General features: G+C 40.4%; 3 protein-coding genes across 17 annotated transcripts in view; 1 reads left to right on the top strand and 2 right to left on the bottom strand.

The window, feature by feature from the left end:
* Positions 1-1,502: 1,502 nt before the first annotated feature.
* On the bottom strand, positions 1,503-6,742 carry LOC134744035 (zinc finger protein 728-like). Its single transcript, XM_063677673.1, has 7 exons — positions 6,555-6,742; positions 6,005-6,485; positions 5,523-5,783; positions 5,018-5,216; positions 3,438-3,527; positions 2,762-2,905; positions 1,503-1,689 (listed from the first exon to the last, which is right to left on the bottom strand). Exons 1-7 carry the CDS (start codon positions 6,675-6,677, stop codon positions 1,551-1,553), a joined length of 1,437 nt encoding a protein of 478 aa, XP_063533743.1. The 5' UTR covers positions 6,678-6,742; the 3' UTR covers positions 1,503-1,550.
* Positions 6,743-9,047: 2,305 nt separating this feature from the next.
* Positions 9,048-26,659, bottom strand: part of LOC134743975 (uncharacterized) — a 67,188-nt gene continuing 49,576 nt past the window's right edge. The window contains exons 40-41 of the mRNA XM_063677606.1: positions 19,993-20,098; positions 9,048-9,435 (exon numbers count right to left, since the gene is read on the bottom strand). Of these exons, the coding sequence (XP_063533676.1) occupies positions 9,338-9,435; positions 19,993-20,098 (204 nt within the window). The 3' untranslated portion in view covers positions 9,048-9,337. The remainder of the gene's footprint in view (positions 9,436-19,992; positions 20,099-26,659) is intronic.
* On the top strand, positions 20,485-26,543 carry LOC134744036 (uncharacterized). 15 transcript variants are annotated; one of them, XM_063677687.1, is made up of 4 exons: positions 20,485-21,534; positions 22,023-22,142; positions 25,600-25,670; positions 26,109-26,543. In XM_063677687.1, the coding sequence occupies exons 1-4, from the start codon at positions 21,496-21,498 to the stop codon at positions 26,386-26,388; spliced, it is 510 nt and encodes a 169-aa protein (XP_063533757.1). In that variant the 5' UTR covers positions 20,485-21,495; the 3' UTR covers positions 26,389-26,543. The 15 variants fall into 15 exon arrangements, 14 of the variants coding, with proteins under 14 accessions (XP_063533757.1, XP_063533750.1, XP_063533744.1 ...); XM_063677689.1 differs by lacking the exon at positions 20,485-21,534 and adding an exon at positions 21,546-21,855 and having other exon boundaries at positions 22,023-23,921; XM_063677680.1 differs by having other exon boundaries at positions 20,551-21,534; positions 23,755-26,543.

Raw genomic sequence — 26,659 nt, 5'->3', positions numbered from 1 at the left:
GAGGCCTATGTCCAGCAGTGGACGTCTATCGGCTGACATGATGATGATAATATTGGTTTTTTTCCCGACTTGAATAATCCTAAAAAAGAATAGGTAAGTTAATTTAGAACTTAGAAGCAAATATGCATTCACATCGCAGTTATTTTTGTGAAGCAATACTGTGCAACAGTGAGTAGATACTACTACTAGATACATAGGTATGCGTATATGTTACTTAATGTTACAGAGTTGTTCCACAAAAGATAACTGCGATGTGAATGTATTCAGAGACAAATTGCCTATGAGAGCAAAAAAGAGAGTGACGAGAAACGAATTTAACGAATGTGACTAAATATGTGACGTTTTCAATCAAAAGGTACCACATTGTCGCTTGTTGATAAGGTTGATTTCTAACTGAAGCTATATGGAAATAGCGCCTTACTGACAAGCGACAATAAGTACCCTTTTGGTTGAAAATGGCACATATAAATTTATAATGTTGGTATGGCTTGTCGATTTCTAAGATCGAGTTTGTAATAAATTTACTTATGGTGTATTTGGTCTTAGAAAAACCATAGAGTAACTTATACTAGAGCGGTACTGTCATAGTAAATTTTGTAACCCCAGTAAATTCACTGCCATCTATCGACCCACTTTAAAACTAAAACGAAGATTTATAAAAATACGATAAAATGTATTTGTATATGGATAAATGTTTTTTTTTTATTTGCATTAATTATTTTTATGATTTTGACCCATGTTCTTTTACTGATATGCGTAAAAATTGTCAAATAACAAACGAAACCGTCAACGGCCCTATACGAGAGTAGGACAAAGCTAGTGGCGCCATCTGATCGAGAATCAAATATTCGTGATTTTCGAGGCATGTTTTTTCTTAGGCTGTATCCATCTATAACGGAGTTATATCTATCTTTGGAAAAACGGACAGACTATATACAGGTAGATTATCTGAGGCCCGACTAAATTAATGAGATGGGCCCCATCCTAAATTTTGATCTTATTGAGCTTATTGCGACTTTATAAATGTGATGCCGCAATAGAAAGTGAAAGGTTGATTCCTGAACGATCAGTCTAAGAAACTCTTGAATTCTTAGAATGGGGTTGGCCGGTCGAAGTGTTTAGCAGATGGCGCCAGCATAGCTTGCCCTGTCAATCCCTAGAATTGTGTCAAAGTTTTGTTTTTTTATTGCCCTGGATCTGTGTTGTCCGAAATTAAAGTCTAAATAAATAAATAAAATTTAAGCCAAATCTCATAGAAAAAGGGGCAAGCTATGATGGCGCCATCTATGCAAACCTTTGACTGTTGCCAACCCCATTATTGAATTGTGCATTGTTTTATCCTACCTTTGTAATGGATCATGTCATTGACCCGGATCAGCTGCAAGATGTTCCAAGACCAGCGAAATTAAATTATCTGAAATCAAGTACAATCTCATAAATGTAGAGAATTCATTGTAATAAAATGTTGATAATGATAATACAAATTTAAAGCTGCACCTGTGTCACAACTGCCGCCCGATTTGGAGTCTTATTCCATAGCAACAAAATCGTCAGTCGGCTGCGCGCTGTTTCTTGTGCGCGGTGAACTCGTGCCGGTTGCGGTGGTCGGGGCGGCCGAAGCGCACGCCGCAGTACGCGCACGGGTAGCGCTTCTCCTTCGTGTGCTTCACCATGTGGGTCGTCAAGTTCCTGCGACAACCATCATTAAAGTAGTGTAATCTCTGATGGATGGTAGCTCGGGTGCAAAGCAATTGCAATCTGGAGTTGCAGGCGTCCATAGGCTACTGAGACTGCTTATAACTCTTCCATATTAGAGCGATTGAGAGACAGACAGCGTTTCGATGTTGTAACAAACCGCCTTGATGCATCAATGTCATAGTGAAAACATGTCAAAAAAGTGTTTAAGGCATAGTATGTATGTTACTCTATGGTTTAGCATGTGCACTAGTGCTGCACTCTGGCGGCAGGACATCGCAGTAATACTCCCTATTTGATCGTGCACCTGCAATCAAACCGATATTAGAAATTGAAATCATCACTAACTGTCATTCGCGCGGGCGTCCCCCGCTAACACTAATACAAGTCAGAGCGATATGAACGCACGAATGCTAACTTATATGATTTCAACATCATTCTAATATCGGAAGTAGCACAGATAGCTGTATAGCAGCCGAATCATGACTGGCTAAGAGATAATCAGTTACCCAGAGATTATTCGGCTGCTATACAGCTACTGTGCTACTTGGGCGTCCCCGCTAGCACTATTACAAGTCAGAGCGAAATGAACTAGCGAATGGCAGCTAACTGAAATTATTCCAATATCATTCTAATATCAGTTTAATGTCAGGTGCACATTCGAATTGGCCTGTGAGTGTACAAATAATGAATTGGTACTCAAACACAGAGATATTGAAATTTTCGACTCACGGCAGGCAGTATTTAGGAAGCAGGTTGTGAGGGTTCTCGGACATCATCACATTTCCCAATAATAGTAAGCAATTTGAATTTGATGTAATAATTAAGTACTTGTGAAATGTTGTAATTTGTACTTTAGTGTAATATTGAGTAGTTTTTTGGATATTTTTTTATAATTTTAGGATAGTTTTTGCTCGTTATTATTTTTTCTTGCTGTGCATGCTTACTTTGGATGGCATTCTTATGTAATACCTACCCACTTAAGTACTCCTTGTAACAATGTTGACTGTTGTCTGTTTAGTGTGCCTTTTAAATATAAAAAAATAAAAAAAATGGTGGGTCTTACCCCCGCTTCGCGAAGCTCATGTCGCAGTGCTGACACTGAAACATTTTGACGCCATGGATGAGCGTGTGCTGCTTCAAGTAGTGGGCCGTTGAGAACGCCTTCCCGCACTCCTCGCATTTATACGGTCGCTCGTTCGTGTGGGACCTGAACAAATTCATATTTGGGGCATTTCCTATGAAAAGGGACCTTATTGTCGATGGCGCTTACGCCGCACAGCGTCGCGCGGCATTGTTTTTATATCGGAGCATCGTTTATAATGGCGTAAGCGCCATCGACAATAAGGTCCCTTTTTATAGAAAATACCACATTTAAATAATTGAACGTAGCGTCAGTTTTGCTTTTGTATGTCTGGATGTTCTCCTCTACAGGGCCGTGTTGCATAATAAACTACAACTAATATTACAAGCGGAACTCCTTTTCTAATTCCACTTATTAGAAAAAGAGTTCCGCTTGTAATATTAGTTGTAGTATATTATGCAACACGGCCCTGGTCGCAATTTTTAACCGATTCTCGTGAAGCACCCAAAGGCAAGAACATATTTCCTATCACAGATAAGTAATTTTAAAATTATATTATGCGTAATTTTGTATGAAAAAGTAGGCACGCTTGGTTTCAATACAAATCGTGGTATTTGCGTCTATATTAAATGTGTGTTAAAACTCCTGCAATGCTTACCTTACATGTGCTCTCAGGTGTTCTATCTTGAAGAAAGCTTTTGAGCAAAACTGACAGTGATGTGATCTAATTTTTTCGTGGACGTGCCGTCTGGGGAAACAAAGTTGTAATTTAATATAATTATATTGAATGGTAAAAAAACCACCGCCTGTATATGCCTTGTTTTATACAGAGTGTGGGTGTACCAACAATATTCTGACATGTGAGTATGTAGGTCATACTGAACAATTTTTACTATCCTCCAAGGCCCAAAGTCCTGAAAGTCCTACCTAATAGTATGTAATGAAATTTAAATCATATTCAATTGGAACAGTCGCTTTTACACTTTTCGTTAAATTTTCAAACAATGCAAAATCAACTACTTGTCTAACCTATAGTAGGTTCAAATTTCAGTGGCAAATTTTGGATTTTTCATTTGTATGGCTGGGCCTTTGGAGGCTATGGGACCAACCACGAAATGGTTAAAAAAACCTTCCTGTCTATTGAAAACATCTTCATATATGATAATTTTTTTGGTGTTTTCGGGGTTGGCCTTATAGTAAAAGCTGTTCAGTATAACTTACATAATCACCTGTCATGTAATTAAGTAGGTAGCTTAACTTTTTTGTCTCTTAATTACTTGTTTATTTATATTATTATTATCTCCTCGGATTTCACGGGCCTATATAAATCCCGGTCTTTTGATGGGCTTGCGTGGGGATATAGATCCAACACGTAGAGGCCCCTTGGAGAGCTTTAATGTCATGTAGAACGCCTGCTGGAACCCGTTCACAGGTGCAACAATAGACACCCATGAACCGGTCGCAGCAGGCATTGGGACTTTTGTAGAAAAAGTGAACAGTATACCGGTCTATGGATTGAAGTTTGGGTGGACAATGAGACTGGGCTATTGAAAAGAAGTCCGGACACCTGCCATAACAATGCTAACACACGTTATCGAGGCAGGTGGTGACTTGCCGCTTACTAGATGGGCCCCTGAAACTGCCGTCGTGAAGACGACCAGGAGCAACACCGGTGTGAGCGGCTCAGGGGTGTCGAGAGGTGTGCGCCGCTTTCTACCCAGTGACTGATTTTAACAGCCACTGTGCCAACTCGCGTCTTATGCATCTTTCACTTCCACCCCTGGAGCATATAGCTCTTACGACTCCCCTCTGGACGACCAATGAAGGCAAGCCAGAGCTGAGAGTCATGCGGGTCCCCTTGGGGTCCACTCCGACCGACGAAGACACGCCGGAAACGGAGACCCTGACCGACTCTCTGGAGCACTCGGGTCCGTGGGGTCGTCACTCCCCAACAGCTATTATTATTATTATTTCATTTTAGACAGGCAGCTGATGCTGGTACGTCTAAATCATAGTTCACTTAGCACAGTTAGCATAGTTTGTCTAGTCTATTTTTAAATTGATTAACACTTGCAGAGTTCACAACTTCTGAGGGTAATTTGTTCCAAGCCTTTACTACTTGGTTTGCAATAAAGTGTTACTTTAAAAAAAGTTTATTCGATGTGCACATTCTTAATTAAGATCCATAATATCACTTAAAACAAGTAAATTCAATAATAGTATTAAAATATAACTTACATATGCCTTGACACAGAGTTCTTAGAGGCAAATCTGTTCTGGCACACATCACACTCAAACGGCAGGTCCTTGGTGTGTGTGACCATGTGTGCATCCAGCGCGGACTTCCCTATGAAGCGGCGCTCACACTGCACACAGCCGTAGGGTAGGGCACTCGGGTTGTGGACCAATTTCTTATGATGCTTCAAACCTGTTACCTCTGGAATACATAAATAAATATAAATAAATATTATAGGACATTCTTACACAGATTGACAAAGTCCCACGGCTTACCATGGAGGAGGCTTGTGTTATGGGTACTCAGACAACAATATATATAATATACAAATACTTAAATACATACAAAACACCCATAACTCCGAAACAAATATCTGTGCTCATCACACAAATATATGCCCTTACCGGGATTCTAACCAAGACCGTTTTTGCATAGCAGCACGGAATCTGGTAGCTGCCCTCACTGACCCAATAAGAAAATCCACCCTGTATAGTAGTATTAGCTCACCTTTACCACAAATGTCACATTTTTCCTTGAACCCTAAATGTGTCACCATATAATGCTTTCTTCTGCCCCCAATGCTGAAAAAAGTCTTGGGACAAGCCTTGCATTGCAGCTTCTGGTGCCCCTCCTTGGGCTGATGCTGGAGGGCATGCTCCTTGAGGTTAAGGAACGACTTGCCGCACTCCTCACACACTTGCCGCTGTGGTTTCCATTTTTCTTTCTTTTGTGATTTATCTTTTCTGCGACGGCCAAGTTTTTTGGATGCTGTAAATAGGAAAATGATTATAAATGATAAATAAAAATGTACATGTATCCACATCACATCTCAAACTGTTTTCTCAAATGTGTCGTTTTCAAGCAAAAGGTACCACATTGTCGCTTGCCATAAGGACGCTCCAACAGGTTTTTCGTATGCAATTTTAATCCTTATGTTAAGCGACAATGTGGTACCTTTTGATTGAAAACGTCACAAATATGTTTCTTACCATTTTCTTTAGTATCTTTTACAATGTTTTTATGTTTAACTTTTTGTTCACTTTGTTGGTTTACATCTGCCTTCACATTATCTGATATATTTTCATCACACTTAAAATCCATTTCTACATCGTCATTCGAGTTATTATCCTTAAAATCTATTTCTAAATCGTCATAAGAGTTGTTATCCTTAAAATCTATTTCTTCTTCGTCTGAGTTGTTGCACTTAACATTTACTTCTACTTTAAATTCTGTATCACAGTCCTCTAACAGGATTGGCCCAAAGTCGTCAGAATCTAGTAAATTCTCATGTTTAATTCCGTTTTCATCCACATACACAGACAGTTTCTGATCTTCCAACTGTACAACTGGGTCCAGAGACTTCAAATATAAATCATTTTTCAGAGACAGAGTCTTAAACTTGTAAAACGATATAATTTTTCTATAGCAGTTGGCACACAAATTTGATGTTATTTTGGAGTCTTGGGTAACCTGTAAATAAAGGAAAACATGTAACAATTGTAAATGCGTCCTTGAAAAGGGTTACAATCAAATATTTACCTCGATATTTAAACAAAACATCATAATTTCGAAGCAGCTTTGGTTGCCCTCTTTTATGCCATTTTCCAGGTCCGAAATATGCTTCTCCGCTGGAGTTTTAAGGCAGGTTCTGCACATAATCATAATGCTGACTTCTTGCACAATTTAAGGGAAATAATTACTCTGCGAACAGTCAATTTTTACTCGCTTTTCGGAGGATTTTCGTAATCACAAATATCATAGTAAATTGTAACGTCAACGTCAATCACAAGCCTTGACAATGTTTGGCAAAAGCTTGCGTTTTGTTTCGTTTCGGTACGATTTCATGGCGCGTGTAGATAGAGCAAGCAAAAGTGCGAATTACTTGCGTGTTACTTGTACAGTGTACTCCGAGTTTGTACTAGCTTACGCAAATAATGTGGTCTATAGGGCCCTCTACACTCGTGCGCGAATCGCGGCGTAAAGCCGCGAACGCGAGTGTGGAGTCGATTTTGCTGATTAGGGAACTAAACACTCGCGTTCGCGGCTTCGCGCCGTGATTCGCGCATGAGTGTGGAGGGCCCTTATGGATGTGCAAGTTGCGGAAACTTTCCAAACAGTTGGATATTTAAAGTCATAACAGACTACCGCACCGCGATCTTGGTGCGGTCAAAATTTCTTTTTCTCACTCTAACTTATAGCTGCGTCCTTAACGCACGTACGGCGACCACCTTACACTATTGATACGTGCGCCGCACCGCACCAAGGTCGCGGTGCAGTAATCTGTCACGGCTTGCAAGTTTGTATGGAAGAAAAATAAAAACAACTGTTCCAAAAAACCGGCCAAGTGCGAGTCGGACTCGCGCACGAAGGGTTCCATACCATTACGCAAAAAACGCCAAAAAATCACGTTTTCACATCACCTATTCGAAAAGGGAACTTTTCTTCCCTGCTAGGAGGGATCAAAGTGGCACTTTTCTGTTCAAGGACATTTTGTTGCCAGTATGAAATATTAACACAAAGACATAAGAAATTAGTATGCAGATAATCGATTACAATTTCTCGATTGGAATTATAGAATCCTTCGCTTCGTTTAGGATTCAATTGTACGCCCTCGCCGTAAATATGTCATTTTGTTCCCTTGTGACACAATCTACTATTTGTTGTATGGGAGCCCCACTAAAATATTTATTTTATTCTGTTTTTAGTATTTGTTGTTATAGCGGCAACAGAAATACATCATCTGTGAAAATTTCAACTGTCTAGCTATCACGGTTCATGAGATACAGCCTGGTGACAGACGGACGGACAGTGGAGTCTTAGTAATAGGGTCCCGTCTTTACCCTTTTGGTACGGAACCCTAATAAGTAATTTAAATGTCAGCTTTAGGGGTACGTTCGTGGTGGTTTAGGGGGTCGTGTCAACAACTAAATGGAATGGTACCCGCCAGTAAAATTAAAATGACAGTAGCCTTTTTTTCCCATTGCTAAGGGCTGATAAAGGGGGAGGGAATTGGGAGTTGACTATAATAATAACGAATATTTGAGTTAAATCATTTATTAAGTATCCACACCAGCGCGCATAATAATCGTAAGTATTCATGGAAAATCAGTTCAAAATATTTGCGCATATCAAGTAAATAAGTTTTTGAATGTCACTTCAGTTTTTATGCGTGGATGCGAGGTGGGGGCTGTTCATTAATATGTAGAAGTTTTATACAAAGCAAAGATAGATATAACTCCGTAATAGATGGATACAGTCTAAGGAAAAAACGTGCCTCGAAAATCACGAAAATTTAATTCTCGATCACGTGCGCCACTAGCTTTGGCCTACTCTCGTATAGAGGGAGTTGACGGTTTCGTTTGTTATTTATAATTTTAACGCATATCCGTTAAAGAACATGGGTCAAAATCATAAAAAAATAATTTATCCATATTTAAATACATTTTAACGTATTTTTATAAATCTTCATTTTTAGTTTTAAAGTAGATAGATGGCAGTGAATTTACAGTGGTTACAAAATTTACTATAACAGTACCGCTCTATCTTATTATATCCTCTTTGATACAAAGTAAGTGTTTACCCCTACGCGTAAAATATCTTAACAACATCTGCAATAATCAAAACAACACAGCTTTCTTGGGTAAGAGACTAGGTATGGCTCCAATTTTTTTTAATAATATCCCACACTATATAAAGTGCCTGCAGCCTGACCAGTTTAAAATACAACTAAAAACATACTTAATTAACAAATGCTAACTCCGTAAGTGATTTACTTGCAGACACCTGAAACAATTATAACTTGTCCATTTTATATAATAGTTTAACATTGATTGTAATTATGTACGTGATTTGTGAAATGTTATTATTTTAATAACAAAACTTCCGTGAGACACGGTCCGTCACCGTCGACGCAAGCTCCTGATGACGCTCCTCGGTACGGAGTGAAACATGTCGAGCGTTTTCGACTTAAAACACGTGAGTGACCCGTTATTAATATATTTAATGTGTTATTATTTTATTTGAATGATAAACAATATGTTATTTGTGCTCTAAATGTTTATTGTCGTAATATTACTAATAGGTAGATATGTTTGTTTAACTGAAATAATTTATTATTAACATAATAAGTCACCATTCAGTTTCAGTTTCAGTACTTTATTTGCTTTCTTAAGATACAAGTATCATGCAAAATTGTATTATATTTTAAGTTTTTAATATTTGTACGCTAATAGGCAAAGCACAGAGCTCTATTTATTATTTTATATATAAGACCTTAACTGTATTACCTGTGTTCCACAAATAAATCTTTACTTTACTTTACTTTACGATCGCCTCCTTTTAGTGGGTGGTTCTGCGTCCCGGCTGTCCTCGTTATCGCTCGCGACTGGAGAAAGGGCTTCGACAGGCTCATCTTCGTCTTCTACAAAAATAAACGTTCATTTTTAGAAAGCTTCTAGAAATTGTTATTTGATACTAGCTGTTGCCCGCGACTTCGTACTCGTGTATTTGTATGTTGGTGGTTATATATTCTATATGATCAAACATTATATTGTAGCAAAAGATAGCAGTAGGCGGCTTCATTTGTTAAGTAATAATTTTAGAATGCATAACATTTGTCCGTCACCGCATACGAAGAAAAAATAAAATCGATATAATCCCTCTCAACCCCATTAGAACATTTTGTAGGCCCCTTTTTAACCCCCTTATTTAATTCCCCGTCTAAACCCCGTCGAGGTTGAATTTTCAAAAACGCTAATATTATTTTCAAGTCCCTACAAAAGATGTCCATCTAATATTATATATATGACGGGGTTGGATTGAGAACTGGACTGAGTGGGCGTTCATTTTCTTCAGGATCCTGCATTATGGGTAGCCTCAAGCAATAATGAAAACACCAGAAATAACTTGATCACTTTTACTGAATGATTGATTGGTTTACAATAATCGACAAAGGAATAATACACAGGTAAACCGAACAGACACGTCCGCTCGCTACGAGCTCTCACAATCGAATGCCCGAAGCGCCCCAACGGCCATGTCCAAGTTGACAAACCGGTCATGTTATACTTGCGTTCGGCGGCCGGAAACCGGATGCGATACTCCGACACGGCCATCTCTGATGACTCACACGTCCTCGTGTGTGTTACCTGTAAAGACCATACCAGTAACTTCGCTCGGTTATTCTGACCGTGCACACTTGAGACCTTGTGACAATGTGTATTGAAACTCACAACTCAAAATGATCGCATTTAATCTTTATTCTAAATTACCATACACATTATTACAAATCATTACAATCTCAACATCCATTGTAATAAGATTATCTTTAATCAATACCAAATAGCGCCGCACCAACGGCTCATCTTACTTTCGCTTCGACGAAAATAAGGGTAACCAGAAACGCATGTAGTTGTCGCACCAACGACTCACCTCGTTAACGCACCAACGTAACGATAATGAACATGCCACCGCACCAACGGTTCAATTTAGTAATAACGGTCTTAATGTATGGCGCTGCAACGCCTGCTCCAGTATAGAGCGCATCAACGTTAATATAAGATAGAGTGCTAAGGCGCATCAACGCCTATTTTAGTTTATAGCACATCAACGTTTTACGTTAGTAAAACTGCTTTTAGGCGCTACAACGCCGTTTGGTGTTAAACGTTGCTGCGATCGTCACTAGATGCACATGAGTCAGTTACATCATCTAATTCCACAGGAACCTCATGATTAGGTACCTTCCTCACTCTATCGTGTGAGTACTTGTATGTTCTGTTAGAATTCAGAGATTTCAGCCGATATCTGTCATTATCCAAAACATCTATGATTTTAAACGGACCCTTAAATTTAGGGTCTAACTTGGTCTGGTTTCTTTCCTCGTTTTTTAAAAGAACATAGTCACCCACATCAAACAGTTTTACAGCAGCTTTACTCTTATCGAACCTAGTTTTATCATACAAAGCAGATTTTCGAATGTTCTGTATTGCAAGTTCCCTTATTGCATCAAGATCAACATCATTATCATCATCATCAATTACTGTCATTAGCCCCAACGGTCTAGCCACCTTTCCAATCATTAGCTCCAGGGGGCTAGCTTTTGTTACCCGATTAATAGTTGAGTTCATTGCCAATTGTACCTCACCAAGAGCGTCTTGCCAAGAACGATGCCTACTCGATTCTACCGCAGTTAGCATACTCTTCAGAGTACTCATCACCCTTAGAGTTTTGAATGATTCACGGTTAGTTTCACTAGACTTATATTGACCGGGATATAGACCGTGATTACCTTTTGTATTATTTGTGAGCTCCCGATATTTCGACGCAGTTACATGCATCATGTTCACGGGTGACTGAAGATAGCGGGTGGGTGTCAAAGTTGTGTAGACAGCGCTCTGTCTACCCTCATTCTTGCGCGTCGGCTGCGTTCACTTTCAACGTTACCAACGGTCGCATTCACACTTGTTGGTCCGGTCGCGTTCACACTCGTTGGTCTGTCCAAACACACTACACTCACGGTGTCACTACGCGTGTTTGATTCGGATATCACTGGTTTTTTACACAAACAAATCACAGGATTCCACACATTTGACAGTTTAAACCCATCTTCACGATTAAAATTTTTGTATTTGTGAATTTCAACGGCTTCTCTTACCAATCTTGGTATATAGTGGCGTTCTGTCGAAATGACCTTGGGACTATGCAACTCGATCCAGTGATTTGTACCCGACTCAAGGAGATGCTGAGCAATAGCTGACTTGCGAACGTCATTGTTCTTGACCGCAGCAATGTGTTCTTTAATTCTGCAGGCAATAGTGCGTTTGGTCTGCCCAATGTACGAACTACCGCAGCTGCACTCAACTTTGTATACACCAGGTTTTTCCAGGGGAAAATTGTCTTTGGACAAGCGGGACACAAAAACCAAGCGCCTTACTCATCGCGTTGAGAGACAGCCAGCGTTTATGCCGTACGTCAAGGGTGTGACAGACAAGATATCAAAAATACTAAATAACTACTCTGTAAAAACTATCTTCACCCCGCACAGGAAAATTGCACAATTTCTGCGGTCGCCCAAAGACAATTTTCCCCTGGAAAAACCTGGTGTATACAAAGTTGAGTGCAGCTGCGGTAGTTCGTACATTGGGCAGACCAAACGCACTATTGCCTGCAGAATTAAAGAACACATTGCTGCGGTCAAGAACAATGACGTTCGCAAGTCAGCTATTGCTCAGCATCTCCTTGAGTCGGGTACAAATCACTGGATCGAGTTGCATAGTCCCAAGGTCATTTCGACAGAACGCCACTATATACCAAGATTGGTAAGAGAAGCCGTTGAAATTCACAAATACAAAAATTTTAATCGTGAAGATGGGTTTAAACTGTCAAATGTGTGGAATCCTGTGATTTGTTTGTGTAAAAAACCAGTGATATCCGAATCAAACACGCGTAGTGACACCGTGAGTGTAGTGTGTTTGGACAGACCAACGAGTGTGAACGCGACCGGACCAACAAGTGTGAATGCGACCGTTGGTAACGTTGAAAGTGAACGCAGCCGACGCGCAAGAATGAGGGTAGACAGAGCGCTGTCTACACAACTTTGACACCCACCCGCTATCTTCAGTCACCCGTGAACATGATGCATGTAACTGCGTCGAAATATCGGGAGCTCACAAATAATACAAAAGGTAATCACGGTCTATATCCCGGTCAATATAAGTCTACTCATCACCCTCTCAACCTGGCCATTCGCGCGACTACTGCCTGTTGCAATAAGGTGTAGCTGTATGTTATGACTTTCACAATAGCAGGCGCGGATCCAGCCCTCAAAAAAGGTTGTGGTCACAGCCACCCGAAAACCGAAAATCGGCCAAGTGCGACTCTAAGTTCGCTCATAAAGCAATTATGAGTCATGAATGACTTTTGAATTTGATTACCTATTTCCTTTTTCCTGCGCATCAGGACTTTGGCTTTGAATTAATTCTGAGCTGATTTCGTCCAATTAAATAGTCAGTTTTGATTAAATTCCAAATCAATTTCAATCAATCTTTTTTTTTGTTTCCTATACTAGCCACAGCTAGTAAGCCAATAGGGACACTAAACTGGGCGGTGTCTTGACGGTGTCTCGGAAATTGTAGTGTGACCAGCAAGTGACATGCACCAGGCGAGACTTAATTTACAACTACTGAACCGATTTGATGAAATTTCGGCTACTTCAAATGATATCAAATTAAATTAAACGCTAGTATACATTTTACATTAAATAACTTTATTTACAGTTAGATGCTAAACCGAACCGCATTCTACTCTACTTTGAAATGAATCTTAAATGTAGGTATACGAATTTGGTAAGCAATTATGTTTGCTGTAAATTATTTCTCATTTTGAGTAATTTGAAAATAGGATGTTGAATTTTATCTTTAAAAAGTTATTACCATGTTTTGCACCAATCATAGAGGTATGATTGGCGGGTAGTCGGGTAGTCTATTTTTTTTTCATAACAAACCTTCTAAGATCTTCATAAATATCCTTTGACATCCATCAAGTTATTATACGTACATGAACTAAAAATAGATAATTAGTTTATTTTTTTTTACTTAAATAGAAATTAAAGATAATGATCATGACTGATGATTAGTAATATAACTACTCCTTTTTAACCAATATAATTCAGACAAGTTGGTTTGAGTAGGAACTTTTAAAAAAAAATAGGATTTTTTTATGTAAATAGGTATAGTGCTACAACACTATACCTATTTACATTCCTATAAAATTTTATTATTAATTTGTTTTGTTATTGTAACGCGTCTTATAATAAACAGCAATTCTCTCAAATCTTAAATCTAGTAATTATTGCAGAAATAAATACTACGTGCAAAAATTAATCAGTGGTCTGCTTCATACATATTTATTTGCAATGATTCAGTTTTGCACCACTCTCTTTGTTTACAATAATTTTTTGCAAAAAATTATTTGAGCCAATCTGTTATATACTTATGTAGTACAGGGAGTCATTCGTATCGAGGTTATGAAAAAGTAAGAATTTTACATTTTAGCCTTTTGCGTAAGTAAATAAATGACTAAATATTATAAGACATTCTTACACAGATTGACTAAGTCCCACGGTAAGCCCAAGGAGGCTAAGTAAAAAATCATAAATGATAGACAGCTAATTTGTGGACTACTTAGTTGTCAGAGCTTTTCATAATCTATAAGTTGCATTAAAAGCAATTAAGTCATGCTAGACTATAATCAATATATATCTATTTATTACATTTATTACTAAGGTACTACTTTTGACTCAGTTTTAGGTAAAGACCTACTTTCCAAAGTCAAATTTGAATAGGCTTAAGTACTTAAGATAAGAAATATTTTATGTTTATACCGTATTTTTATTAGTTAATTAGTACATTTCTAAATAAACGAATGTGCTATACTTCCAAAAAAGTGTACGAACATTTTACGTGACAGCTGTTCTGTTCCATACAAAAATGAACTGTCATAGGCATCATCATTGGACGCGCGAGGTAACGAGGTATAACTGTGGGAGCACCCAAACGTAAGTTTGATTTTGCTATTTAAGTATATACTTAAATTACAAATTCAAGCTTACGTTTCTTTTTTGCGAAAACGTTGATTATTTGATCTATATCTAGGTTCGTATCTTTATGTATATTCAGGAGAGCTAGCCCGGATAACCTTTCCTCTGCCATTGAGGCCCGCAACCAAGATTTTACTCTGCGAAGAGTAGAAAAAGATCTCTCTGCGGTAGCAACGCTAACCGGGAGAGTTGCTAATATTAGTAAAAACATTTTGATGTTAGGGTACAAATCTTAGAGAAATAAGTAAGCATAGAGTACTACATATACCAGTTTCCTTACTTAATATATAGTATGGTAAAGTTAGAAAATTACTAATAATACATATGTATTATGAATCATTTTTAAACTCCCTTGAACCTAATACTTAGTAAACGTAGTTACGCTTAGCTGACTTATTTCCCTATAGTATGAGGTATTCCATTACTACTCAATCGACCACTAAATATGTAGGTAAATTATTTTATATTTGACTAGGTACATAAAGAATCTACCCAATTAAAATTTTTAAATCTAAATGTTCAGTCGAGATAGCATGATATGCCCCATAAATATATACCTTTTGCACAGCTGCGTGAGTAGTTGTAGGATTTAATTTTCAAGATATTTACTTAGTCATTGACTAGAAGACGCCAAAAAACCCCCTCAAGAAAACAAATCACACACAACACGAAATATCATAGGTACAAATAATAAATCGATAAACAATGTAGGTAATGAATATTTTATTGGATAATTTGTAACTTTGTTTTATTATAAAAGTAATATACATATTTCAATCAGAGCGATAAATTGCTCTGATTGTTTAGGTAAACCCTGGCCGAAATGACCAAAAAACAAAGTTAAAATAAAGTTACAAATGATATATAGAGTAGGTCATTGCATTAGAGCGGTAAAATAGCAATAATTTCATTAAAATAACTTACCATTGTGTCGAAACAACAATCACACTATCACAGCTATTTTACCCTGACTGACATTAACAAAAAACTTTTCAAGAATGGCGGCTTGCCTCGGAACTTTTGGCATTTTGGCGGGAATCTACATGTGCATGCATACAACTCAATACACTCTTGCTTTTAAATTAGTAGATCTGTCTATTGTCTATGGTCTGCGCGAGTGCGCGCTTCCAACCAGTAGTCATCTCTTTTTTTCTAATACATATTCATGCGCCAAAAAGAAACAGATAATATGTTGTAAAAATGTGACAAAAAGTATCACCATTTTTGTCTATGGCTCTTTGCTGCGTTCCGAATCACGCACGATTCATTGTTTTTATTTTTTATTTTATGAAGGCCTATCGATCTCAATATACCGTGAAAGTGTAAAAAAGGTTGTGGGCATGCCCATCTTGCCCACAACGGTGGATCCGCGCCTGCACAATAGCTGGCAAACTCTTTACTGGCGAAGCACCTGCCCTGGTCAGCCACCACACGAGTAGGTGCACCGAACAACGCTATGCATGATTCCAAGGCTTTGATGCTATTCTTACTATCAATGTTCATCGAGTGGAGAAGCAAGACAAATTTCGTGAACGAATCAACCAACACAAACACATATTCTTTGACATCATTTTTGCCACTAAGCTTCCCGGAAGCATCAATGTGCACTGTATGCCATGGAGTATTTGATTTAGGGATGGGGTGTAGCTCGGCCTGAACTCTACCCGAACGTGGCTTTGAGATTCTGCAGGTAATGCAGTTCTCGACGAACTTTCGAACAAACTTAGACATGCCGTCGAACCAATAATGCTCAAAAACCTTTTCTAGGGTTTTATCCCAACCTAAGTGCATCACTGTCTCATGAACATTGTTGACTACTGACCACCTAAACGCTCGTGGGACTATAGGTAACCAACGATTTCTGCCATTTCTCTGTATCTTACGATGAAGAATGCCGGACCTGACTTCATACGTCTTTCTATCATCTGCCGATAACACTTCATTTTGAAGATCAGACAATATCTTGCTGATCTCCGGATCTCTCTCTTGCTCCACCTGAAGCCAGTTATCCGAGAGTTCAGCTAAGTTGACGCGTTTCTGATCCACGCGCTGAAGCATATTCGAAAATGCGGGGCTGAGGGCAGATGACTGGGGATTACGAGATAGACAATCTACGTGTTTCATTCTACACCCTTCCCTGTACAGAATGTCAAAATCAAATGACTGGAGATAGGCCCACCACCTATGAACTCGCGGAGACAGCTCTATCTTACTTTTAGTGGCCTGCACCGAGTTGCAGTCAGTAACAACTGTAAATTTGCGGCCCTGCAAGTAATGTCTAAAGTGTTTGACCGCGTTTACCACCGCCAGTGTCTCGAGTTCGTAGGAGTGGTACCTAGATTCAGGGGAAGACGTACGACGACTGTAGTACGCGACTGGATGCTGCTTACCATCCACCTTCTGGATGACCACAGCCCCATATCCATTCGCACTAGCATCAGTATGAATTTCTATTGGGAGATCAGGATCAAAGATCTTTAAAACTGGCTGTGAAGTCAAAAGACTGATGACTTGTTGTCTGATCTGCTCGTGAGCGGGTTGCCAATCAATTTCACTACCTTTCCCACTCGTCAACTTGTACAAAGGACCCATGATCTCCGAAAACTGCGGAATAAATTGCCGGAAGTAGGATGCCAGGCCTATAAATTGTCTCAGCTGTGTAACAGTGCTTGGAGGTGGGAGTCGAGTGAGTGCTGCTATTTTGCTGGGGTTCGGCATCACCTTACCATCCTCAACAACAAAACCTAGGTATTCGATTCGACGTTTCAGGAACGAACATTTGGACAGATTCAACGTGAAGCCTGCTTTGGTCAAAACGTCTAAAACAAGACGAAGTCGCTCTATACCCTGCTCGACATCCGATGCTATGATCAACAGGTCATCTACATACGCAACGACAAAGGTATGTGCCAAATCTCCTAAAGCCTTCATGACAGCTCGCTGGTAGACGGATGTGGCATTTTTCAAACCAAACGGCATCGAGAGCCACTCCCATTGCCCGTCAGGTGTGACAAAAGCCGTTTTCTCCACCGATGAGGGTTCTATAGGAATCTGGTGATAACCACTTACAGCGTCCAAACAAGTAAACCATTTAGCCCCACCTAATCTGGCAACCTGATCTTCAATCAGTGGGAGAGGATACCTATCAGCCACGGTGTTCTCGTTCAACTCCCGGTAGTCGACGCACATGCGGTCAGACCCGTCTTTCTTTTTAACCAACAGCGCTGGACTAGAAAACGGAGAACAGCTAGGCCTTATCACTCCTGCCTTCAATAGATCATTAACTTTGTCGCGAACAACCTGCCTCTCATCAGCACCGAGACGATAGGGACGGCGCTGAACTGTTTTCGCAGGATCTATTAAACGAATTTCCAACTGCCCTGTATTCACGCGCGTCGCTGCCGCACCCTGAGAAAAAGATGCTGAAAACTCGTGCAAAACATCTTCCAACTGTTGTCTAAATTCCGAGGGTACATCAGTATCAATGTTGGTAAAATCCAACGTGTCACTCGGGATCGATTTTTCACAGCTAAGGACGTTTTTAAGGCGTGACAACTCGACACTATCTGACGTCACGTTAGCGCTGAAACCCAGTGACAAAATTTCCCTTCCTACTAAAATATTCTCGTTAAGATGATCATCGGGCAACACATGAAATAAAATTTCCATGTTGAAATCTCCAATCGTCACTTGAGATAAAATCTGCAATGAACTATTCACGCTATTCGGACCGATCCCCATTAATCTGACAGTATTGTTTACGCGTTTTCCCGAGAAATTATTGGCAATACTTTCTTTAATAAGGGAACACTCAGCACCGTTATCGAAAAAAAATGAATAGGACTTACCGTTGTTTGATAGTTGACCACGTGGGTTGCTTACGCTGCATATGTTGACCTGACGATCGCGCCCATGTGTGGCCGACAATCCCGTAGAGCCCGCACGCTGCGTTTCGCCACCACTGCCGGCACCAATGGTGCCAGATTTCCGACTACATTTCGATGCGAAGTGTCCAGTGTCGCCACAGTGAAAGCAGATTACTTGAGATTGTTGATTACTCGTTGCAGTCGATGGTGAAGGCGCTGTCGACAGCCTCTTTCCCTTTATCTTTAAACGGCACTCGTGCGCACGCTGTCCTGACTTGCCGCAGTTATAGCACCTTATTGAAGATCCCAGCTTGCTTCGTTTTGATTCAGAGTGATTTTCCTCAGTTGCCGATGTTGATTTCCTCTTCATGAAAGTAGTTGCCTTGAGTTCTCGTTGCAATATCTCTCTGGTGACGATTTCGGTTGTAAATGCTATACGTTGCAGGCGCTTATATCAAATTGCGTTACATGCGCCAGGACGGTAGACACAGCAATCTCTTCTACACTCATATTTTGCCATTTTGAGGTTAATGACGTCAACAGTCTTGCAGCGTAAACCGAGAGGCACTCATTCTCCTTTGGTTTACTACTTTGCAGGTTAATGAGGGTAGCCGCCGGAGTTTCAACACTATCGTACCTGGCTATAAACAATTCTCGAAACTGCGACCACTGCATTCCGGGGTAGGAGACATGTGATAGCCATTGCGAGGCGCTCCCCTTTAATGCACCGCTGATAGCTAGTATTAGCGGTCCGCCTTGAGGTGTTTTTTCACCAAAACAAAGGTCGACCGTGTTGCACCACGCCCGTGCATCGGCGTCAGGCTTCTCCGGATTAAATTCGGGTAGTTTGATGTTGTTCGTACTTGCCGGTTGTTTTATGGCTTCAATCAAACTCAACACGTTGTTATTTTGTAGCTCAAATATTTTCCGTAATAAATATTCATCGACACGTGATTCTTTGTTCTCAGTTCTTTGTTGTGCTCGAGGGAATCCCACTTCTGATGACGGGGTAGGATTGAGAACTGGACTGAGTGGGCGTTCATTTTCTTCAGGATCCTGCATTATGGGTAGCCTCAAGCAATAATGAAAACACCAGAAATAACTTGATCACTTTTACTGAATGATTGATTGGTTTACAATAATCGACAAAGGAATAATACACAGGTAAACCGAACAGACACGTCCGCTCGCTACGAGCTCTCACAATCGAATGCCCGAAGCGCCCCAACGGCCATGTCCAAGTTGACAAACCGGTCATGTCATACTTGCGTTCGGCGGCCGGAAACCGGATGCGATACTCAGACATATATGTATCTTTCTGAGAAGTTTCACTCACAAAATATTTAATTCCTGATACAAATTTTCAACCCCGTCTTAACCCCGTAGAGGACGAATTTTCAATAACGCTGAAATCGATTTTCTTGTTTTCTATGAAATAAAACTATGAAAACGGATTATATCGCGCTTGTTTTCTAGTTTTATGTGTCAAAATATAAAAACGGGTACAAACACTCACCCGCCTCGTCTATCTCCGGGTTGTCTTTGAGCATCTCTTCAATCACCGGTGCCCGTATCCTGAAGTCCCGAGCTGTCCCCATGGGAAGGTACTGCATCAAATTCACCTGGGGACAGGAAGGGGGTTGAAATTGAAAACTATCTATCGTTTACTATATGGTGAGTTCCTAGTGAAAGGAAAAAGCAGGATATTATCAATTATTTATCTGTTCTCCGTGCGGAAAGGGGCAATTTTCGGCACGCTGCGATAAACAAAGCTTTCCAGCTCCGTCAAAAAGAAAAACTGTTAAGACCTATCTTAACAAGTAGCAGATAAGTAGGTATTAGCATACCTAAGTACCTACTTACCTAATCTAGACAGATTAAGTCTCTCAATCGTCCTATGATATGTAAAGGTGACATCTACCGAAACTATTGTGTACTAGTTTAAGTGCTCAATAAGCTGTTAGCTATGTCAATGTATGTAATAGTTCCTAACCAATCCGTAGTGTCATAGTGTGGCGCTGTACTTTACTATATAAGCTTCTACATGTATGTAGATAAGCCCACTTTTTCTAACCAGCCTTCTGTAAAACATTAAATTAAGATATCAGATTCTCTGCTTTCATTTGGTCGCCATTACCTCCAACGCTGAACATAATGGTGACCCCTAGTTTAAATCGCGGTTAATCTCAGTACTTTAAAGCGAATCGCTAGTAAATTTAGTAAAATTTGCGAGCCGGTACGTCGAGGAATCGCCGCGTATCCTGATTTAGGCCGGGAGAGCAACGTTACCACGTAGGCAGCAACCGCGTGGGGCTCCGCCGACCTGAAGAAGCTGAAGAGGTGACTAGGAGGCGACCACACCACTCGATCGAGCGGCCTGAGCCAACGCGACAAGCGCCGACCGAGCCACCAAAGCGGGACCACGTGCGTGGCACCGCAGCCGCAGCAGGGAACGGCTACCGCAAGTACCAAAGGGACCACGTGGGTGGTACCACACCAGAGGCAGAAGGAGCGCCCAAGCGAGGGCAATCACCAAGCTACGCCACGCGCACGAGCATCAATCGAGAAGGCAAGTGAGCTGGCATTCCCTAACCTATCTACCAAATCTCCCTACCAAATTTAATTGTAATCGATTTATTTCCTACAAATTGTAAATTGTAATCGTTCTTAATCATGTTAGAAACTTCCAAAAACACTCTAGAAGAGTTAGAAATTAGGCAGTTAAAAAATAGACGAGGTGTCTGTAAGCGAAAATTAACTGTATTTAATAAATTTATAGAAAGAATCGACTCAAGTGCATTGACGGCCGAAATAATTGTAGACATAAGCTTAAGACTAGAACAATTACCAAAGTTATACAATGATTTCTCTGAGATACAGGACCGGATCGAGACACTGTGCAGCGACGAAGGGGACATCGAAGCCCACGAGGCCGAGCGTATGTCATTTGAGGACACATTTTACCGACTTAGCGCTAAGGGCAAGCTGCTGGCGAAGGTAGATACCGATTCAACACCAAATGACCATAGTCCGCAAGCCCCGCCGCAGCAACCCCTCGGTGAGTCGATAAAATATCCCGAAATTAGCCTCCCTAGCTTCGACGGAGACCTAACACAGTGGCTGCAATTTCGAGACACATTTGATGCCCTAGTCAACCAAGCTAGCTTAGCACCGATCGTAAAATATAAGTACCTACGCAGTTGTTTACAAGACGGCGCACTTGAGGTAATTAGTTCGCTCGATTTCTCCGAGGACGCGTACATGCTCGCGTGGCAGATGCTTTGTGAACGTTATAATAATCCTAAACGTTTAGTCACCAACCACATGCGAGCCTTGTTCGACGTGGAACCGGTACCGTCAACTCCTTCGGGTCTAAGAGGTCTGTGCGATAATATTTCCAAACATTTGAGATCTTTGCGCTCATTAAATGTACCTACCGAAAATTGGGATCTCGCAATTATTCACATGTTAGTTAAAAAGTTAGACAGTCGATTGCAATCAAAGTGGGAAAACAGTGTTGATTTGAGAAAATTGCCTTCGTTGCAGGATTTCAAAACCTTCCTAAAGAACCGAGCTGACCGGCTGGAAGCGACCAGCCCAGCAGTACCATCGGACGCACCCAGCACTTCCAAGAAGGCCATGGTAACCACGTCCGAACCTATCAAGGTAACCTCCAAACAGTTTAAATGTAACCAGTGTCCGTATTGTTCGAGTACGCATTATATTAATCAGTGTCCAAAGTTTAGTGCATTAAACGTTATCGCGCGCATCCGAGCCGTGAATAAATTACGATTATGCTTTAATTGTTTGTCCGGAACGCATGTCTTAACAAACTGCAGGGCCAGTACATGTCGAGTATGTAAGGGCAAGCATCATACGTTACTACACAAACCAAATACCAACACTCATGTAGGTAGTAACCCCGTACCAACGCGATTACCAATATCAACGTTAATCGACGAACAACCGAGTTCTAGTCAAATCGAGACTACCTTGTCGAATAACACTTTAATCGAAAAACAAATAAACAATGCGCGAAATAGGTCAGTTTTCCTTACAACAGCCCAAGTGCTCGTTAGGGATAAGCATAACAATGTGCATAAAATGAAGGCATTTTTAGACAATGGCTCGCAAGAAAATTTCATTACCGAAAACGCGGCCAAAAAGTTACAATTAAACAAGGAACAACTTGCCTTAAATGTCATAGGTTTCAATGAAAAAGTGTCTAGCCTTTTAGAATCGTGTGACGTAACATTGCATTCCTTAGACGGAACCTTTACAACGAATTTGTCCTGTTTTATTACGCCTATAATTTGTACTACCAACATTTTAATACCAAACGTGCAACGTTGGCACATTCCGTCGCGTTATAAATTAGCTGATGACGAGTTTAACTTAGCTCAAGATGTAGATTTGCTTATCGGTGGGGAGATATTCTTTGATTTACTTCTTACCGGTAAATACAAGCTCGGGCCCGGATTACCGGTTCTGAGACGCTCGCGATTAGGATGGATAGTCACGGGTTCCGTACAAAAAAAAACCGAGTCTGCCATTCAATGTAAAGTTACAGTAGAAACTCAATTAAAAAAGTTTTGGGAAATAGAGGAGGGTTCCGCACCAAATTTACCCTATGATGAAAAACAATGTGAGGATATATTTCTGAAAACTCACACTCACAACTCTGAGGGTAATTTCGAAATAGAACTTCCATTAAAGCAGCCACCTACCAAGTTAGGTCAATCTAGGCACATAGCATATCGGAGGTTCAAAACATTAGAATCCAAGTTCGAGCGGAACCCCGAATTTAAAGATAAATATGTGAATTTCATGCGCGAGTTCGAACAAGCTGGCCATATGATTCAATTACAAGATAATTATGATGGCCCATGTAATTTTCTACCCCACCAAGCTGTTTTTCGCGACTCCCCCTCAACCCCTATTCGAATTGTTTTCGACTGCTCATGCAGAACTGATAACGGCATTTCTTTGAATGATATCCAATACAAAGGCTCAATAATACAGGACGAACTCATAAATATACTTCTACGATTCCGAAAATACCAATATGTTATTAACGCTGACATACAAAAAATGTACAGATGTATTTATGTTAAACCAAATCAACAATACCTACAATGCATATTTTGGCGGGAAAATACTCACCAACGACTCCAAATTTATATGCTGACCACATTAAGTTTCGGCTTAAAGTCAGCACCACATATTGCAACCAGATGTTTGTTACAATTGTCAAACGAAAACCAACACACATTTCCAGCAGCTGCAGAGGCCATAGCGAACCAGTTCTACATGGACGATTTTATCGCCGGCGGCGACGACGAGAATCAGGTAGCTGAAACTGCATCACAGGTGAACGAGATCCTGCGGGGAGCCAACTTCACGCTGCGGAAATGGAAGTCCAATTCCGAAGTCATCATAAAACGGGTGAGCGAAACACACACACACCAAAACACACACACAACCGAATTTGGAGATAAAACACATAAGGTCCTGGGTTTAGCGTGGTCTAGTGACTCAGATGAGCTTATGTATACCATTAAAGAAAACCAAATTTCACACCCAATCACCAAAAGAAAGGTACTAGGGGTAATTTCGTCCATTTTCGACCCCCTAGGCTTGACGGGACCAGTAATTGTAGTAGCCAAAATATTTATTCAAAAATTATTTAAGGCTCAATTAGATTGGGATACCGAATTAACACAAGACTTGATCCAAGAATGGAACACATTCTATCGAGACTTGTTTTTATTAAACCAATTGAAAATTTCGAGATGTACAGTCATACCCAATTATGTAACGATACAAATTCATGGGTTCTGTGACAGTAGTATTAAAGCCTATGGCGCTGCCATCTATATACGATCAAGCGATAGAGTAGGAAACGTACAAGTTCACCTACTTTACTCAAAATCAAAAATAAGTCCAATACAACCCCAAACTATTCCAAATTTGGAACTTTGTTCCAGTTTACTGCTCGCGACACATGTCGACAAAATAAAACGAGCATTAAAATGTGACGTTTCCGGAATCAACCTGTGGTCAGATTCAAAAATAACATTATGTTGGATAAAAAATAGTAACCCTAAATTAACTTGTTTTGTTAGTAACAGAGTCACAAAAGTATTATCACTTACAAACAAGCACGAGTGGTCATGGGTCCGCTCGGAGGATAACCCCGCCGACCTTTTGTCCCGAGGGGTAGCACCAGGCAAGCTGGAAACCAACCAGTTATGGTGGTCTGGGCCGGCGTGGTTGACCCAAAGTCCGGACACATGGCCGACCCACGATTCTGAGTCACTAAATCATGCACCCGAGGCCGAGAGCGACGTAAACATAACTCTCACCTTGGCTATTAGCACAGAATCTAACGACACGATACAATATCTTTTCCACAGGTGGTCAAGCGATAAAACACTTATTCATGTATTAGCATACATACTTCGATTTATATATAATACAAAAAATAAAACTCGAACAATTAATCCAAATAATAAATTATCAGGACCATTGTCCGTAGAAGAATTAAAAAAATCGGATCACGCATTAATTAGACACGCACAAATGGAATCATTCCCACACGAATATAAATTATTGCAAAACAATAAACCGGTTCTTAACAAATCAAAAATATTATCTTTACACCCATTCATGAAGGACGGACTCGTTCGCGTAGGCGGACGAATCGGTCTTTCGCATTATGCATATGAAAAAAAACATCCTTTAATATTAAGTCACGAGCACGCGCTTACCAAACTACTGATGGCAAACGCACATATACGTACTCTGCACGCTGGCCCTCAGTTATTACTTTCAACTATTCGCGAGCGCATCTGGCCAACAAAAGGTAGGATGTTAGCCTCGAAAATTGTAAATAAATGCGTTCCGTGTTTTAGAGCAAATCCAAAGACTACTAACCCTATAATGGGAAACTTACCCCCCTCAAGGGTAAATCCTTCCCCCCCCTTTGCTATCACAGGTATCGATTATGGAGGACCTTATAACATTAGAGATAGGACAGGGCGTGGTTACAAGGTCTCTAAGTGCTATATAGCAGTGTTTATTTGTTTTGCAACAAAGGCAATTCATCTCGAATTAATTACAGGGCTCGAGTCAGCCAATTTCCTGGCGGCGCTGCGACGATTCATCGCCAGGAGAGGTAAACCGAAGGAGTTGGTGAGTGACAATTCAACAACCTTTCATGGGGCTAGTAACGAGCTAAAAGATTTACAAAAATACCTACAGGACAGCTCGAGCGAGCTAGTATCTCATTGCGCAGACGAGGGCATAAAATGGAGTTTTATTCCTGTCTATACACCTCATATGGGGTCCCTATGGGAATCTAGTATAAAACTTACCAAATATCATTTAAAAAGAGTGTTAGGGTTATCTTTGTTAACTTACGAACAATTTGTATCAATCCTATATCAGGTAGAATCTATGGTAAATTCTAGGCCACTATGTCCCTTACCTAGTTCAAATCCTGACTATCCTGTCCTTACGCCAGCTCACTTTTTAATTGGAAAAGCACCAAATTCACTTCCGGACGAAGATTATAACCATGTACCAAAGAACCGATTAACTCACTATCAACTTTTGCAACAAATCACGCAGGACTTCTGGCGGCGCTGGTCACGTGACTACATCGGAACGCTGCAGGAACGCACGAAGTGGAGGAGCGCGCGCGGCCCAAGCCTCGCAGTCGACACCGTCGTCCTGGTACGAGACGAGCGTCTGCCGCCCTGCCGGTGGAGGCTGGGCAAGATCGTCGCGACGCAGCCGGGCCGGGATGGCGTCACCAGGGTGGCCGTCATCCGAACCGCCAGAGGGGACATCCAACGCGCGTTCAATAACATTTGTCCATTACCTACTTCGGGTGAAGTCATATAAGTAGTAAATACCTACCAACAGTACCAACCTAATGTAAAGTTCAAATAATTATAACTAAGTGTCTAATAAGTATAATTAAGTACCTAAATTACCTTACTTACCTAGTACCTATGTACATAATTAGAATACCTACTCCCTATTTAAAATAAAAATCATTTCCTATTGTTGTTTCATTTATAAGAATGGGCACAGATCTAATTAAAATTTAAGTAATTACCTAACTATAACTCGTAACAAAGAACTCTGCCCATCCTTACTGATAGGTAAAATGTATA

Source organism: Cydia strobilella, chromosome 9 (assembly GCF_947568885.1).
Source record: "Cydia strobilella chromosome 9, ilCydStro3.1, whole genome shotgun sequence".
Lineage (NCBI taxonomy): Eukaryota > Metazoa > Arthropoda > Insecta > Lepidoptera > Tortricidae > Cydia > Cydia strobilella.
The sequence above is the reverse complement of the archived record's forward strand: the minus strand, read 5'-3'. Positions and strand labels throughout refer to the sequence as shown.